Raw genomic sequence first — 12761 nt, 5'->3', positions numbered from 1 at the left:
ATTCAGAATCGGTAACCTGGAAATTAATCAGCGAAGTAAAGACCCATAACAGAGAGACAAGAATACATTGTCTCAATAAATGTTCGTCGTCCCTTTTAAAACCCGTCCTTAAACACTCTTCGGTTTTGATCGATAAAAAAAAATTATAACAGACCATCCAATCAGGCTTCAAAAGGTAGAATCATTAAAGCCTGTACAAATACTAAAATGAATGAATTTGACTTCCCTTTCTGATAAACGTTTCACAAATAAAATCTTATCGTTCCAGGATTGAGATTAAATAAAAAAACTAATTTTTTTAGCTGAAAGTAAGGAGTGACATTAAAACTTAAAACGAACAGAAATTACTCCGTATATGAAATGGGTTGTCCCCTCTGCAATCCCTCGCTCTTTACGCTAAAGCTTTTAATTGTTTTAAAAAGTAGAATTGTGGCAAAGAGTCAAACTTTAGCGTAAAGAGCGAGAGATTGCGGAGGGGACAACCCATTTCATATACGGAGTAATTTCTGTTTTTTTAAGTTTTAATGTCGCTCCTTACTTTCAGTTAAAAAAACTAGTTTTTTTATGTAATTTCTGAACGTTTTTGAATTAATGCATGTTTGATTTTGGCTCTCCACACATAAATTATTAAAATGAAATTTGCATATTAATTCCTTTTTTGGCTAAATGGCTTTCTCTTAGTTTTGATCAGGCGATTTTGAGAAATAAGGGATGGGGAAGGAGGCCTAGTTGCCAAGCAATTTTTCGGTTACATAAAAAGGCAACTATAAATTTTAATTTTAACGAATTTTTTTATTAGTAAAAATATACTTAACTTAAGAGTTAACTTCCGTAACATACTTTTATATTCTTTAATTTTTATTATGTATATGAGGGGGTTTGTACCCTCGTTAATACCTCGTTCTTTACACTAAATCGTAAGTTTTGTCCCAATTCTTTAAGAATGACCCCTGAATCAGAAAGGCCGTAGAATAAATAGTTGAAATTACTAAAAATACTATAGCATAAAGAGTGAGGTATTTATCTCCTCCTAAATACCTCGCTCTTTATACTAAAGTATTTTTAGAACCCCTCATATGCGTAATAATCTCTGATCGTTTTAAGTTTCAATGCTACTCTTTACTTTCAATTGAAAAAACTTTTCCATGTTTATTTTTTCATTGTTTTCTTTTATGGTAATTTTAGAAAATCCTGCGCCCTTTTCATTGAATTTTTGTTCCCCCATGACATATTTCTCCAAGGAAAGATCCTCCCACAAAGCCATCTCCCCTCAACCAAAAAAAAAAAATCCCCTGAAAACGACTGTACACTTCCCAATAACCATTATTATATATAAACACTGGTCGAAGTGCGTAACTTGCAGCCCCTCCCCCAGGGACTGTGGGGGAGTAAGTCATTCCCCAAGACATAGTTATTATGGTTTTTGACTATGCGGAACAAAATGGCTATCACAAAATTTTGATCTGTTGACTTTGGAGAAAAAATGAGCGTGGGAGGGGGCCTAGGTGCCCACCAATTTTTTTGGTCACTTAAAAAGGGCACTAGAACTTTTCATTTCCGTTAGAATGAGCCCTCTTGCGACATTATAGGACCACTTGGTCGATACGATGACCCCTGGGGGAAAAGAAAAAAAAACAAAAAACAAACAAACAAATAAACACGCACCCGTGATTTGTCTTCTGGCAAAAAATACGAAATTCCACATTTTTGTAGATAGGAGCTTGAAAATTTTGCTATAGGGTTCTCTGATACGCCGAATGCGATGGTGTGATTTTCGTTAAGATTCTGTGACTTTTAGGGGGTGTTTTCCCCTATTTTCTAAAATAAGGCAAATTTTTTCAGGCTCGTAACTTTTGATGACAAAGACTAAATTTGATGAAACTTATATATTTAAAACAGCATGAAAATCTGATTCTTTTGAGGTATATTTTAGCATCAAAAGTCCATTTTTTAGAGTTTCGTTTACTATTGAGCCGGGTCGCTCCTTACTACAGTTCGTTACCACGAACTGTTTGATACTAAAACGAATGAGTTTGACTTCCCTTTCTGATAAACTTTTCACAAATAAAGTCTTATCGTTCCAGGACTGAGACTAAATAAATTAAAGCATAGCTTTTGTAGTGGTAATATATAGAAAACTGATTTTGCTGGGCTTTTACATTCACCCTAGCGGAGTTCAGCAACACTAGTGGATTTCACCTAGTCTTCATCACGGTTTTTTTCAGGAAAGTGTGGCCGAGTGGAAACATCTTTCCCTTTAATGGATTTTACTTATCCTGAAAAAAAGCTTCTTAAAATGTGGCTAACATCCATTTTAGGTCTTAAAAGCACCAATGGAGATACAAGCTTTATGAAAAAGTCAAAAGGACGGGCAACTTCGCCTGGATTAACCGCAATGTAGACAGGCTTTAAGGGCTAGAAAGGCGTAGCGTTTCCAAATGAAAACGCCCAAATTTATTCAACATGGGCGTATTTTAGGGTGTAAAGAGGGAGGCCCGTAGCTGTTCAAATTATTATAAGTAGTAGTAGTTTCAAATTAATAACTTTTTTCTGGGTTAACGCTCATTTTGAGCATTTCTTAGGATGTCTTTTAAGTTTCAGAGATGATTTCAGTAGGCCTATATTGGAACATTTCTAGTCTCAGGTTTGTCGAAGAGTAGAAGTACTTACTGGTAGATTTAAATACTAATTTTTAGCAGATGTAACATTCAGAACATCTGAAACTAAATAATCTGCCTGCTATTTTTTAAAGACTAGTATAAGCCTTGTTTTTTTTTTATAAAATTCTTTGGGATTGACATCCAATATTAGTTGGCATTTTCCAAGTATTATCTAGTCCGACTTCAGAAGGATTTACAGTACGATTCTTCTAAAACCCCAAACAAAATTAAAAATTTGTGGAAACGTCTATAGCAATTAAGGTTTGTTACGCTTTATTCCGTTGACTTCTACACGGCACTATGAACAGTGTTTCTGACATAATATAATCGTCCGACATATTTCCCAAACAAACAAGGTTTTCAGCAAAATGATATCTATTTTATTGCAATACCCCCCAATGCTGTGTAAATGGGCTGTGTAATATACACATTATTGATATAGCTTGATTAATAATATTGAAAAAATAGACAAAAGAAAAAAAAAGGAAAAAAAAGACAAATATTAACTGTCAATCCAAACGTCGTTCTAAAATTCAAATCTGACGTTCAAAAAAAAATTTGTTCTCTGAGGTTTCCACGGTATGATTTCTTCATAATGCAGAAAAGTTGGACAACAATATAATTTGAACAGTCTTCCCTTTATTTTCACAGGCAACTTTGTCTGTTTTCCCCTGATATCTCTGATAGAAAGTCCCATCTCAGGTTTGTAAACTCTCCGTTTTGATTGTTTTTTTTTCTGTTGTCCCCTATATAATTCGTATATGACCAAATTAGAAGTTTCTGTTTAATTAAAGTTGTTTAACGCGTTCTAAAATGATTAAAATTACTTTTCATTCTCGCTTAAATAATTATATTTTTCAATATAATAGGAATGCGCTGGGTGATCTTTCAGTTAATTTTCAGACTTGATCGGTTGGCTTGCGGTGCCATTTTCGCCATGTTTTTTTTTGCATGGTTTAATTAGTTATACGGCAGACAGTTCTGGATCGGGTAAACTGTCCTTCTTTTACGTCCCGACGAGAATGGTTTACTCTGGTTTATTTTTCAGGCACAGGATTCACCCAATGGGCAAACACGTGATTGGGAATATACTAGTTGAAAGGCTTTTTGGCCTCGTGGAAAACTTAAATTTAGGAAAATGAAACTTTTATTGGTTCTGAGCCTTTATCATTCACCAAAGTTTTGAATCTCCCACCTTTGCTCTTTTTCTTTCTTTTGCAATGGCAAATAGTAAGTCTGTCTCCCAAACTTCCAACCGCAAGGATTAATCCTCGGGCCTTATATTGTCAAGCAGAACATCAGCCCACTGTGCTACCACAGGGCTTAAAGGCTTTAAGCTGGGCAGAAAAGAGGAGAAGATTTTGCAAAAAATACTTGAGTGCCAAAACATACGAGAAAAAAATAAAGTAAAGGAAGCAGATATGTCATTCAAGTATGAATTAAGCATATTTGAGATCGAAACCAATGATAAAATTGCCGAGAATCTGAAAGATACAGGCAAACTGCATGATATTATTTAAATGCCACTTCATAAAAGTACTGAATTGGTATACTCCTTGAATGGCATGCAAAATAATTAGGTTAAACTAAATTAAAGTGATTAATACTCTGAACGAGAACAAAGTGGCTGTGGCTAAGAGAAGATTGATCAAGCGGATAGCTTTCCTTATTTGGGTAGTATTATTGGTAAAGATAAAGGATACAGCAGAGACTTAAAACGTAGACTAGCCAAGACCCAGGTTGTCTTATCATGGTAGAAAGAGTTTGGGAGAATAGAAAGATAAATTTACAAATCAAGACTAGACTGGGAAGCTATATAGGAAGCTACAGAAATTACATGGTTAAGTATGGCTCTGAAATTTAGGGGATTTGGAAACCGAGGAGGATTTTGTAGGTATTTTCCAGGGACATTGTATATGGGTAGTTTTGGCTACCCGTTTGACATACAGACAGCAATCCGTTTGAAACTCGTTCGATATTAAACATAGAGCTACTAAAAAAAATGTGTTTCTATCCTACTTAGTAGGACAACAATGAAGAAAGGATGAGGTGGTAAGGACATGTTTTGCAGGTGAAGGATAAGAGATTGCCAAATATTGTTTTTTTTTTTGAAAAAAGCACATCTTCTGCGAATGGAATGGGAGCATCCATACGAAAGTATTTAAAGAGAATTGAAGCCCCTTGGAAGGATAATGATTCAGGCATTGAATAGATTGGGGAAGAGGAGCAGTGGGCCCGCTTGTGTTGGCCTAGGCGGCTTTGTGCCGATAAAAGTAAAAAGATAATGTGAGTTTCAACAGCTTCAACAAGTTCTTGATCTGTACTAAAACAGGTTTCTATGTGTACACTCGGAGATCAAAAAGCCTAATCGAGATGAAGTGCTATGCAGGTATATTCTAATTAAATATTTAATATATAGAGGTGGTGTTTGGTTAGGTATTTAATATAACGTGTTCTGGGCAGTCTGCTTTCCACAGTTCAGTCTTGTAGTCTCCATAATTTTGTTACTTAATTATTATATTTTCATCCTATTTCGGTATATTTCATTATGATTAGCCTAACTTCACTTCTTGAGTGTGGTCGGTATAATACGTAAGTAACTTTTTTATTACTTAAGATTCTTTTTTAGATGACTCAGAAGATGACATGGTACTTCGAAAATGTACCCTTGAAAGCATGGATAACCAGTGCGGGGAATTCCGATTTGAAGATACATTATTTCGAGGCTGTATTTTGACCTGTGATTTTGACGGATGTAATATAGCTTCTGAGCTACCAACTGCTTCTTTGTTAAATTTAATTACAATTTTAACTTTTTTAATTCGCCTTTAAAGTGCTTCAAATGTGTAAATATTCTATTATTTTTTTGATGAAATTTGATTATTTTTTTGGTGTAAAATAGTAATATTAAGACCTAATTGTTTTTTGAGTTAAGCATTCATATTAGGAAAAGAAATTGCATGTGTTACACTCCAAGTCATAAATGTTTAAGCCTATACAAAATGGAACACGCTCGAAATAACCATGCAATATCATAATCACCTCTTCTTTCTCTAGGAACAGCGCATATGTTTCAGAGAAAAAAATTAAGCATAGCCTTAGACAATTCTATCTATGCATAAATTTAGATATCATTTTTCTTTTTTTTTCTTTTTTTTATTTGTCGAAAAGATGATTTATGCAAAAAAAGTGCAAAAGATGTGTTTAGCCTGTTTAAATACAACTATTTCACTTATTGAGCTAAGATAAGATTTGTTTTCGAAAGATGGGTCTCACAAACGCAGATGTACCTGATTCACCCTTCAGAGTCAATAAATGCAGGAAAAATTAACAAATATAATAAGGTTAGTAAAAAAAAGGCAAACCTATATAAAAGGTTGAAAATCTTTAAAAGAATAAAAACAATTAAGGATAATTATGAGTAGCCAAACGGGACTTCATGAGTACGCTTGGACTTCAGCCAACTATAGTTAACTACAGTTAATCATAGTTTAACTACTATCAATTTAAAGGGTTTGACCCTCTGTTGTCGTAACTTCTCAGACCGTCTTACCCTTGAACTTTTCGTACGAATTTATTGCGACTTTTTGTAATATCTGTTTGACTTTTTTTGTGATACCTGTTACTGAGTGGAGCCCGCGCGTGGTCAATCAGTGACATTGGGAATTGCACCCAATAATTTTGGATTTTATTGCAAAGGTGGAATTGGGGTGTTTTAAAGTACTTCTATTAAGTTTGTATGTTAATTTTTGGAATCGTTTAAAATTACAAGGCCATAATTGTCAGGGATGGATACAGAATTAATGTAGGGGGGAAGGGGCGTAATTTTCCATGGGAAAGGGGTGACAACTACCCCACCAAGACCTCAATTTGCCCCCTCAAGACCCAAGTTTTTCCCCTCCTATCATTTGAAATTTGGTTGTTCTTTTTTATTGGCAAAACTAAGATAAGCCTGGATAATTCAAACATCCACAGATACGGACTAGTTTCTTAGTATACCTTAACCTATTTCGTACTTTATTGCTCATTTTTCCGTTTTCACTGTTATTTTCAATTGGTTTGGAAAAATCAGCTCCAACTTTGCCCACTCCCCACAGGATTTGTACTAAATTACGCCAAATGAATTTTCTTGAATAACAAAACTTAACGTACAAGATATTCGTCATGATGGAACTAAGCAAACAGAAATATTCCAAAACTTATCTTTTACACCTCTTTTGAAGCATCACCATAACTGAATTTTGTGGATTCAATTGTAATTTTTTTTCTAAAAAAATGATTCTTTTCTGAATACTTTCTTGGAAAGTCTGGAAATGTTAATACTTTGTAATTTTTTAAAATAATTTGTCCGAATGCCAGCCTGCCTACAACAATCAGTAAAAATAAAAAAAATGAAAAAGCTCCCTAAGGATAGATAATCTCTTTTTGTCAGTAAGAAGCGTATGTATCATCTAGATGAAAGTATTTTGCATTTTCACATAACGTAGAGGACACAGTGCTTCACTGATTCAAAATATCAGATTTTGAAAATATGCAGAAGTTTCAGATTCAGAAAATTTCTGCGGAATGAACTTTTCTTGGGGATGGGGAATTTCCAGGGGGATTTAGCCAAGAAACGCCAAAAAGACTGGGATGATTGGTAGGTTGAATGATGATTGGTTGATTGGATGATGGGATGAAGGTTGAGACTAGTTGCCTTCGTGAACTTTCTATGAATCTTTTTTCACTTCCTCCAAAACCTTTTTTCGTAAGAACGGCAAAAAATGCCTTGATTATATTTACCAGCTACGATTCATCAATTGGCGACGTCTGAAATGATCCTTTTTATTCGACAGGTCTTTCGATAGACTATCATTTTGTTGCTGAAACTTACGGAATAAGAAGTTCTATTTAAAGTAATTCAGGGTTGTGTCGAGGGAAAGGTATATCTGATAAACCTTCTAAAAAGATGGAATACGGATAACGAAGGAGTCATTTAATTTTTCTAGTTTGACTGGTAATTACAATCGCTTTCTTCTCTAATATTTCTGCTAAAGCCGATGTTTGTGAAACTTACAATTCAAAATATAGAATGGAAATATAGTTACAATTCAATATAGTTATATAGTTCAATTCAATATAGTTACAATATAGTGGAAATATATTACACTTCAAAATATAGAAAATGGAACACTATGTCCTCTCCATACGAATCCTTTTCACAGAACCAAACTCGATAGACAAAACGTTTTTTCACACGCACAAGAACACAGGAAAGTTCAAAAATTCATGTAATATCCATGTTTTATATATATACAAACATCCGAGCTTGGGAATAGAAGTATTCCAGAAAATTCCAGGAAATCCTGAATATTACAAAAACAACTAAGAAGAATAGAAAAACTTAGAAAATCTCAATCTAAAAAAATGGCTTAGTCTTCAAATTCTTCAATGACATAATCTTCTTCTTCTTGTAGCAGAGTAGCCTCAAAAGCAGGTCCTTCGCCAAAATCAGAAGATATTACGTTCTCAGAGTCGTCAACAATCTCCATTAGATCAACTTCATCGAGGGTATCCGCGGAATGACTAAAAGAAAAAGATGTGAACAGCGTCCACAAGGTTGTCAAAGCGTTTTTATCAACCTATTTTTTTTAAAGAAAGGAAGTTGTACCAGCACTGGATATGGAGAACCTTGTACCTACATTTTGAAAAAATTACTTGGACAATTTTTTTTATAGTCTACCTCAAGATACGTGCTATGATCTGTGAATTACTATATTTTCCGTTATAAAAAGCGGAATTGCAAAAAAATGTTCCCATTCATAAGAATATGAGAAATTAAGTGTTCCTGGAAAAATTAAAAAAAAAACCTGGGAAATTCCGTTTACTAAGGAAAAACAATTAGGAACAATAGATACCAATAGGAAATTCAATTTTCTAATACCTCTTAGGATCTAGCCATCGGTCAAGGTATTTGACCTTACTTCAGTCAGAACTTCTTGATATTTAATTTATGAAAAAGCAGTAAATAGAAATGAGTTTTAAATTTTGGTTATTTTCTTTTGATCTTTTCTTTCTGATGAGCTGGTGGCAACGCTGCTTACGGTTGGAGCTCCCTTTTGAAGGAGCCCCTCTCCTCGTTTAAGCAGGTATGTTACTAGTATCATACTTTTCAATATTAAATAAAACATTTTTCCACTGAAGTAAGTAGCGACTTTAAAACTCAAAACAAACTGAAATCATTCCATGTATGAAGGTGTTGTTTCCCCCTCCTCAATATCTTGCTCTTCACGCAGAAGTTTTTAAGTGCTGTTAAAAAGATTCTTATTCTAATTAAACGGTCCTTGTGTTCCAGGAGAAGTACTTAAGAAACTTGGAACAAACAGTGAAACTTTAGGGTAAACAACAAGGTGTGCTATATGCTTAATGAGGGGTGCTATCCCTTTATATACAATTCGTTTTGAGCTTTAAAATTGTTCCTTGCTTTCAGTTGAAAAAACTGTTTTTTTTTTTTAATTTCTGATGATTTTTCAAATAATCGGGCTGCCCTTCAAGAAAAATTTCCTCCCCTCACGGGGGAGGGGGGTCATATTATCCCCAAAGTTATACTTATTGAGCTTTTTAGCTATCCTGAAGAAAATGAATGTCTCTAAATTTTAATCAGACGACTTTGGAGAAAAGAGGGCGTGGAAGGAGGGCTAACTGCCCTCCAATCTTTTTGACACTTAAAAAGGACACGAGAACTTTTGATTTGCGATCAAGTAAACCCTCTCCCAATCTTCTAGGATCATCGGTTCGATACGATCAGCCCAAGGGGGAAACATAACAAAAACATAATAAAAGTAAACGCGCATCCGTGATCTTTATTCTGGCAGAAAAATGAAAAATTCCACGTTTACCAACATAGGAGTTTGAAACCCCTTCAGTGGAGTGCATTAATATGTTGAATCTGATGGTGTGATCTTCATTAAGTTCAATTGATGCTTTGGTGGTGTTTTTCCCGTTTTTTAAAATTAAGTACATTTTCCCAGGCTAGTAACTTTTGATTGGTAACGCTAAACTTAATTAATTTTGTAATCAAAATTTGATTCCTTTGATGTATTTATTGTTACCAAAACTCTGTTTCTTGGAATTTTGGCGTTTCTTAGAGTTTGGTAATACCCCCAAAAATGTATTTGTACAAATCTAGGGGGCTAAAAATATAGCAAACACCCTTCCCACACTCCCTCCAAATTGACACCACAATACTGAACCTCAAACAATGCCAATTTGCAAAAAAAAACACACAAAAAGTCAAAATAATTTCATTTGTAGCCTAGACTAATGGTAATTACAGACATTTGTGAGAGGAAGGGGCTGGGACACAATTGAGGCAATAACGATTATTCAAAATTGAAGGAACACATTTTCCGCTTATGGATGACGAGGCTAGGTTGAGAAGATTTCAATGGCACAGAGAAATGCACAAAGATTACTTGTGAAATCTCCTGTTATTTGAAAGTTTTCCGTTCTTTTTTTACTGGATTAATATTTATACAAAAGAACCAATCAGGTTTTACAAAGATGAAGTCATACAGATAAATATCCATTATCCAACAAAAAAAGAGAGAATAATGAGGACTTTTTTCCCAAGACAGTGAACCAACAAAACCTATTTGAATATTTCGGCCCTATATCTAAGGGCCGTCTTCAGCAAAGAAAAAATAAAAAACAATAAAACACTTACAATAAAAGTTCTCAGTTAAAAATCCATTTGTTTTTATTTTAAAATAGCCTTGGCATCATTACTTCTTAACGAAAAGTTCAGCCAAGACTGTCTGATAAAAGCTAACATTTTGCAAGATAAAAAGGTTCATTCATTTCACTAACTGTATTTATTAAAAATTGGAATGATTTCTTATTGCGATATTTGCCTTCTCTGCAGCTAATCTGATAGTTCTTTTGATATTGGGCTTGTTTTTGTTCGTTCTTATTTTTGTTTTATTTTGAATTAGATTATTTTCTATAATTAATTTTGTGTACATAGGGTTGAGTGTGTATTCACCCAAGTCTCTATTTAGGGATGTGTTATTATTTAAGTTTCGTTTGATTTCGATTGCCTCACGGACAGTTTGTTTGATTCCTAGGTCATTGCTAATTAGAATTGTTTCGTCAAATAGAACATAATGGTCTGGATTTTCAAAAATATGATTACTTAAAGCTGAATCGAAAGATATGGAGTTATTTTTAGATTTTAATGCTTTTTCAATACTTTCTTTGTGTTGCTGTAATCTTGTTCCTAAATTTTGGTGGGTTCGACCAATGTAATAATTTCCACAACTACATGGTATTTGATACACCCCTCGTAGACGAGTAATTGGGGTTTTATCCTTACTATGCATCGGCACTGTTTCTGTTTTTGAGAAAAACAGAAACAGAAAAAAACAGTTAGAAAAAAAACAGAACAGAAACAGAAACAGGTCAAACAAAAACAGGTGACCTGTTTCTGTAATCTGTTCTGTTTTTCGAAAAAACAGAAACCAGCTGTTTTTTTCAAAAAAACAGCTGTTTTAACAGCTGTTTTTTTCTGTTTTTTCCTTACTTCTTCTATTTCTAATAGGAAAGAAAACATCTTCTTGTTAAATCCTTTTAGTTACATACAAAAGATGAGCAACTTCGTGTAATTCAACACACGAGCGTATTTTTAGGGGGGGGGGCGAAATTTGGCAAAATTTGTCATAAAATGCGTCCAATCGGGTGCAATTTTACCAAAAATTCTTAGGCCTAACGGCCGAATTGCATTTATTCTCATATTCTTTGTCACTCATTTATTATAAAAGATTGTCGAAAAAAAAAATCGATTCTGACTCCAGAAGTCGAACTGATCCGTTACCTTGCAGAAAAGCATCACCTTAATTAGACTAAAAACAAGAGGCAGAAGGACAACGGAATGGAGAGGGGAGAGGGAAAAATAGCAAGACCTCTTACATTAATGACATATAGTTTTATTTTCAAGTTTCCCTTAACTTCTCCAACCATAGAATTCAGAAAGCTTTTCTGTAAGAGCCAACAGTAAGGCAAAGAAACAAAAATTTTCGTCCCCTAAACCCTGCCTAAGCCGGGGACGAAAATTTTTACATTTCTTTCGTTTTCTCGAACTTGCTTGACATTACTAAGATTTTTCTACATTCAATAAGAATAGCAGACTTATATACCACGGTTGTAAAAAAAATCTCTAGCCCCCACTCTTTATAGGCTACTGGTACTTACGACCTTTAGGTGGGACAACCTTTTGGTGGGCTAAGTAAACATATCTTAGACTGTCTTGCTGCCACTCTTTCTTCTAAAGTCATTCGTTCATATGTTCAAGGATCAAGATAAGCTGCACGCTGGTAGAGCTCCAACTTGAATCTAGGATTTTGCACAAAATACTTTTTTAACTGCATAAGCAGCTGATCCTTCAGGCGATTCTCAAGCAGCCTCTTCGATCTCGCTTCACAGAAGCTCACCAATCCCTTGATCAGCATGTATGCTTTGCTTGAAGTGGTGTAAGTGGACCCACTAGCCAGTTCGGTGGCCTCTTCAAAAGGGCTCAAACAACTTGTTGCACATTCTAAAAGTGACCAGTCTTGCTCAGTAAGTTCAAGTTCTCTAATTTTCGCATTGCGAACATTTACATCATAAAATTTCTGTAGAGCAGATTTTCTGTGTAACATGGAACTAATCATCACGTAAGTGCTATTCCAACGCACTTTCATATCATGAGGGATGTGACCACTTAGTCCTATTTCTTTGCAAAGCCCTTCAAAGAGGTCGTGTTGAATATTTGACTTTTTTTAGCAGCTTGAGTGTCCGACGCAACTTTTTGAGTGCACCATTGAGTGAGACTGAGTCTTCAATTTCAGTAAAATCATTTGCACCACTGGCCCATTCATCCCATTCAGTTTCTGTGTCGGAGTCGTACTCTTCCAAGTCACATACATCTGAAGCAGTGTCAACAATGTCTGAATCTATGATATCAGGAAGGTCATCTTCTGTCAGACCAATCTCTGAGGAACATTGCTCTCTACTAGTGCCTTGTTCGGGTTCACCTTCATCATCTGAATAACATTCCGGTGTTTGCTCTACGTCAAATTCATTTCT

The 12761-nt window shown here is 34.7% G+C and overlaps 1 protein-coding gene across 1 annotated transcript in view; it reads left to right on the top strand.

Moving 5' to 3' along the window:
* The window catches only part of LOC136038283 (U-scoloptoxin(05)-Sm1a-like), a 38894-nt gene extending 33316 nt beyond the window's left edge, over positions 1 to 5578 (top strand). Inside the window, exon 3 of the mRNA XM_065721410.1 lies at positions 5290 to 5578. Coding sequence (XP_065577482.1) covers positions 5290 to 5492 — 203 coding nt within the window. The 3' untranslated portion in view covers positions 5493 to 5578. The remainder of the gene's footprint in view (positions 1 to 5289) is intronic.
* Positions 5579 to 12761: the final 7183 nt, after the last annotated feature.

This window comes from Artemia franciscana, chromosome 17, assembly GCF_032884065.1.
Source record: "Artemia franciscana chromosome 17, ASM3288406v1, whole genome shotgun sequence".
Lineage (NCBI taxonomy): Eukaryota > Metazoa > Arthropoda > Branchiopoda > Anostraca > Artemiidae > Artemia > Artemia franciscana.
Note: the sequence above shows the minus strand (reverse complement) of the source record. Positions and strands in the feature narration are given on the sequence as shown.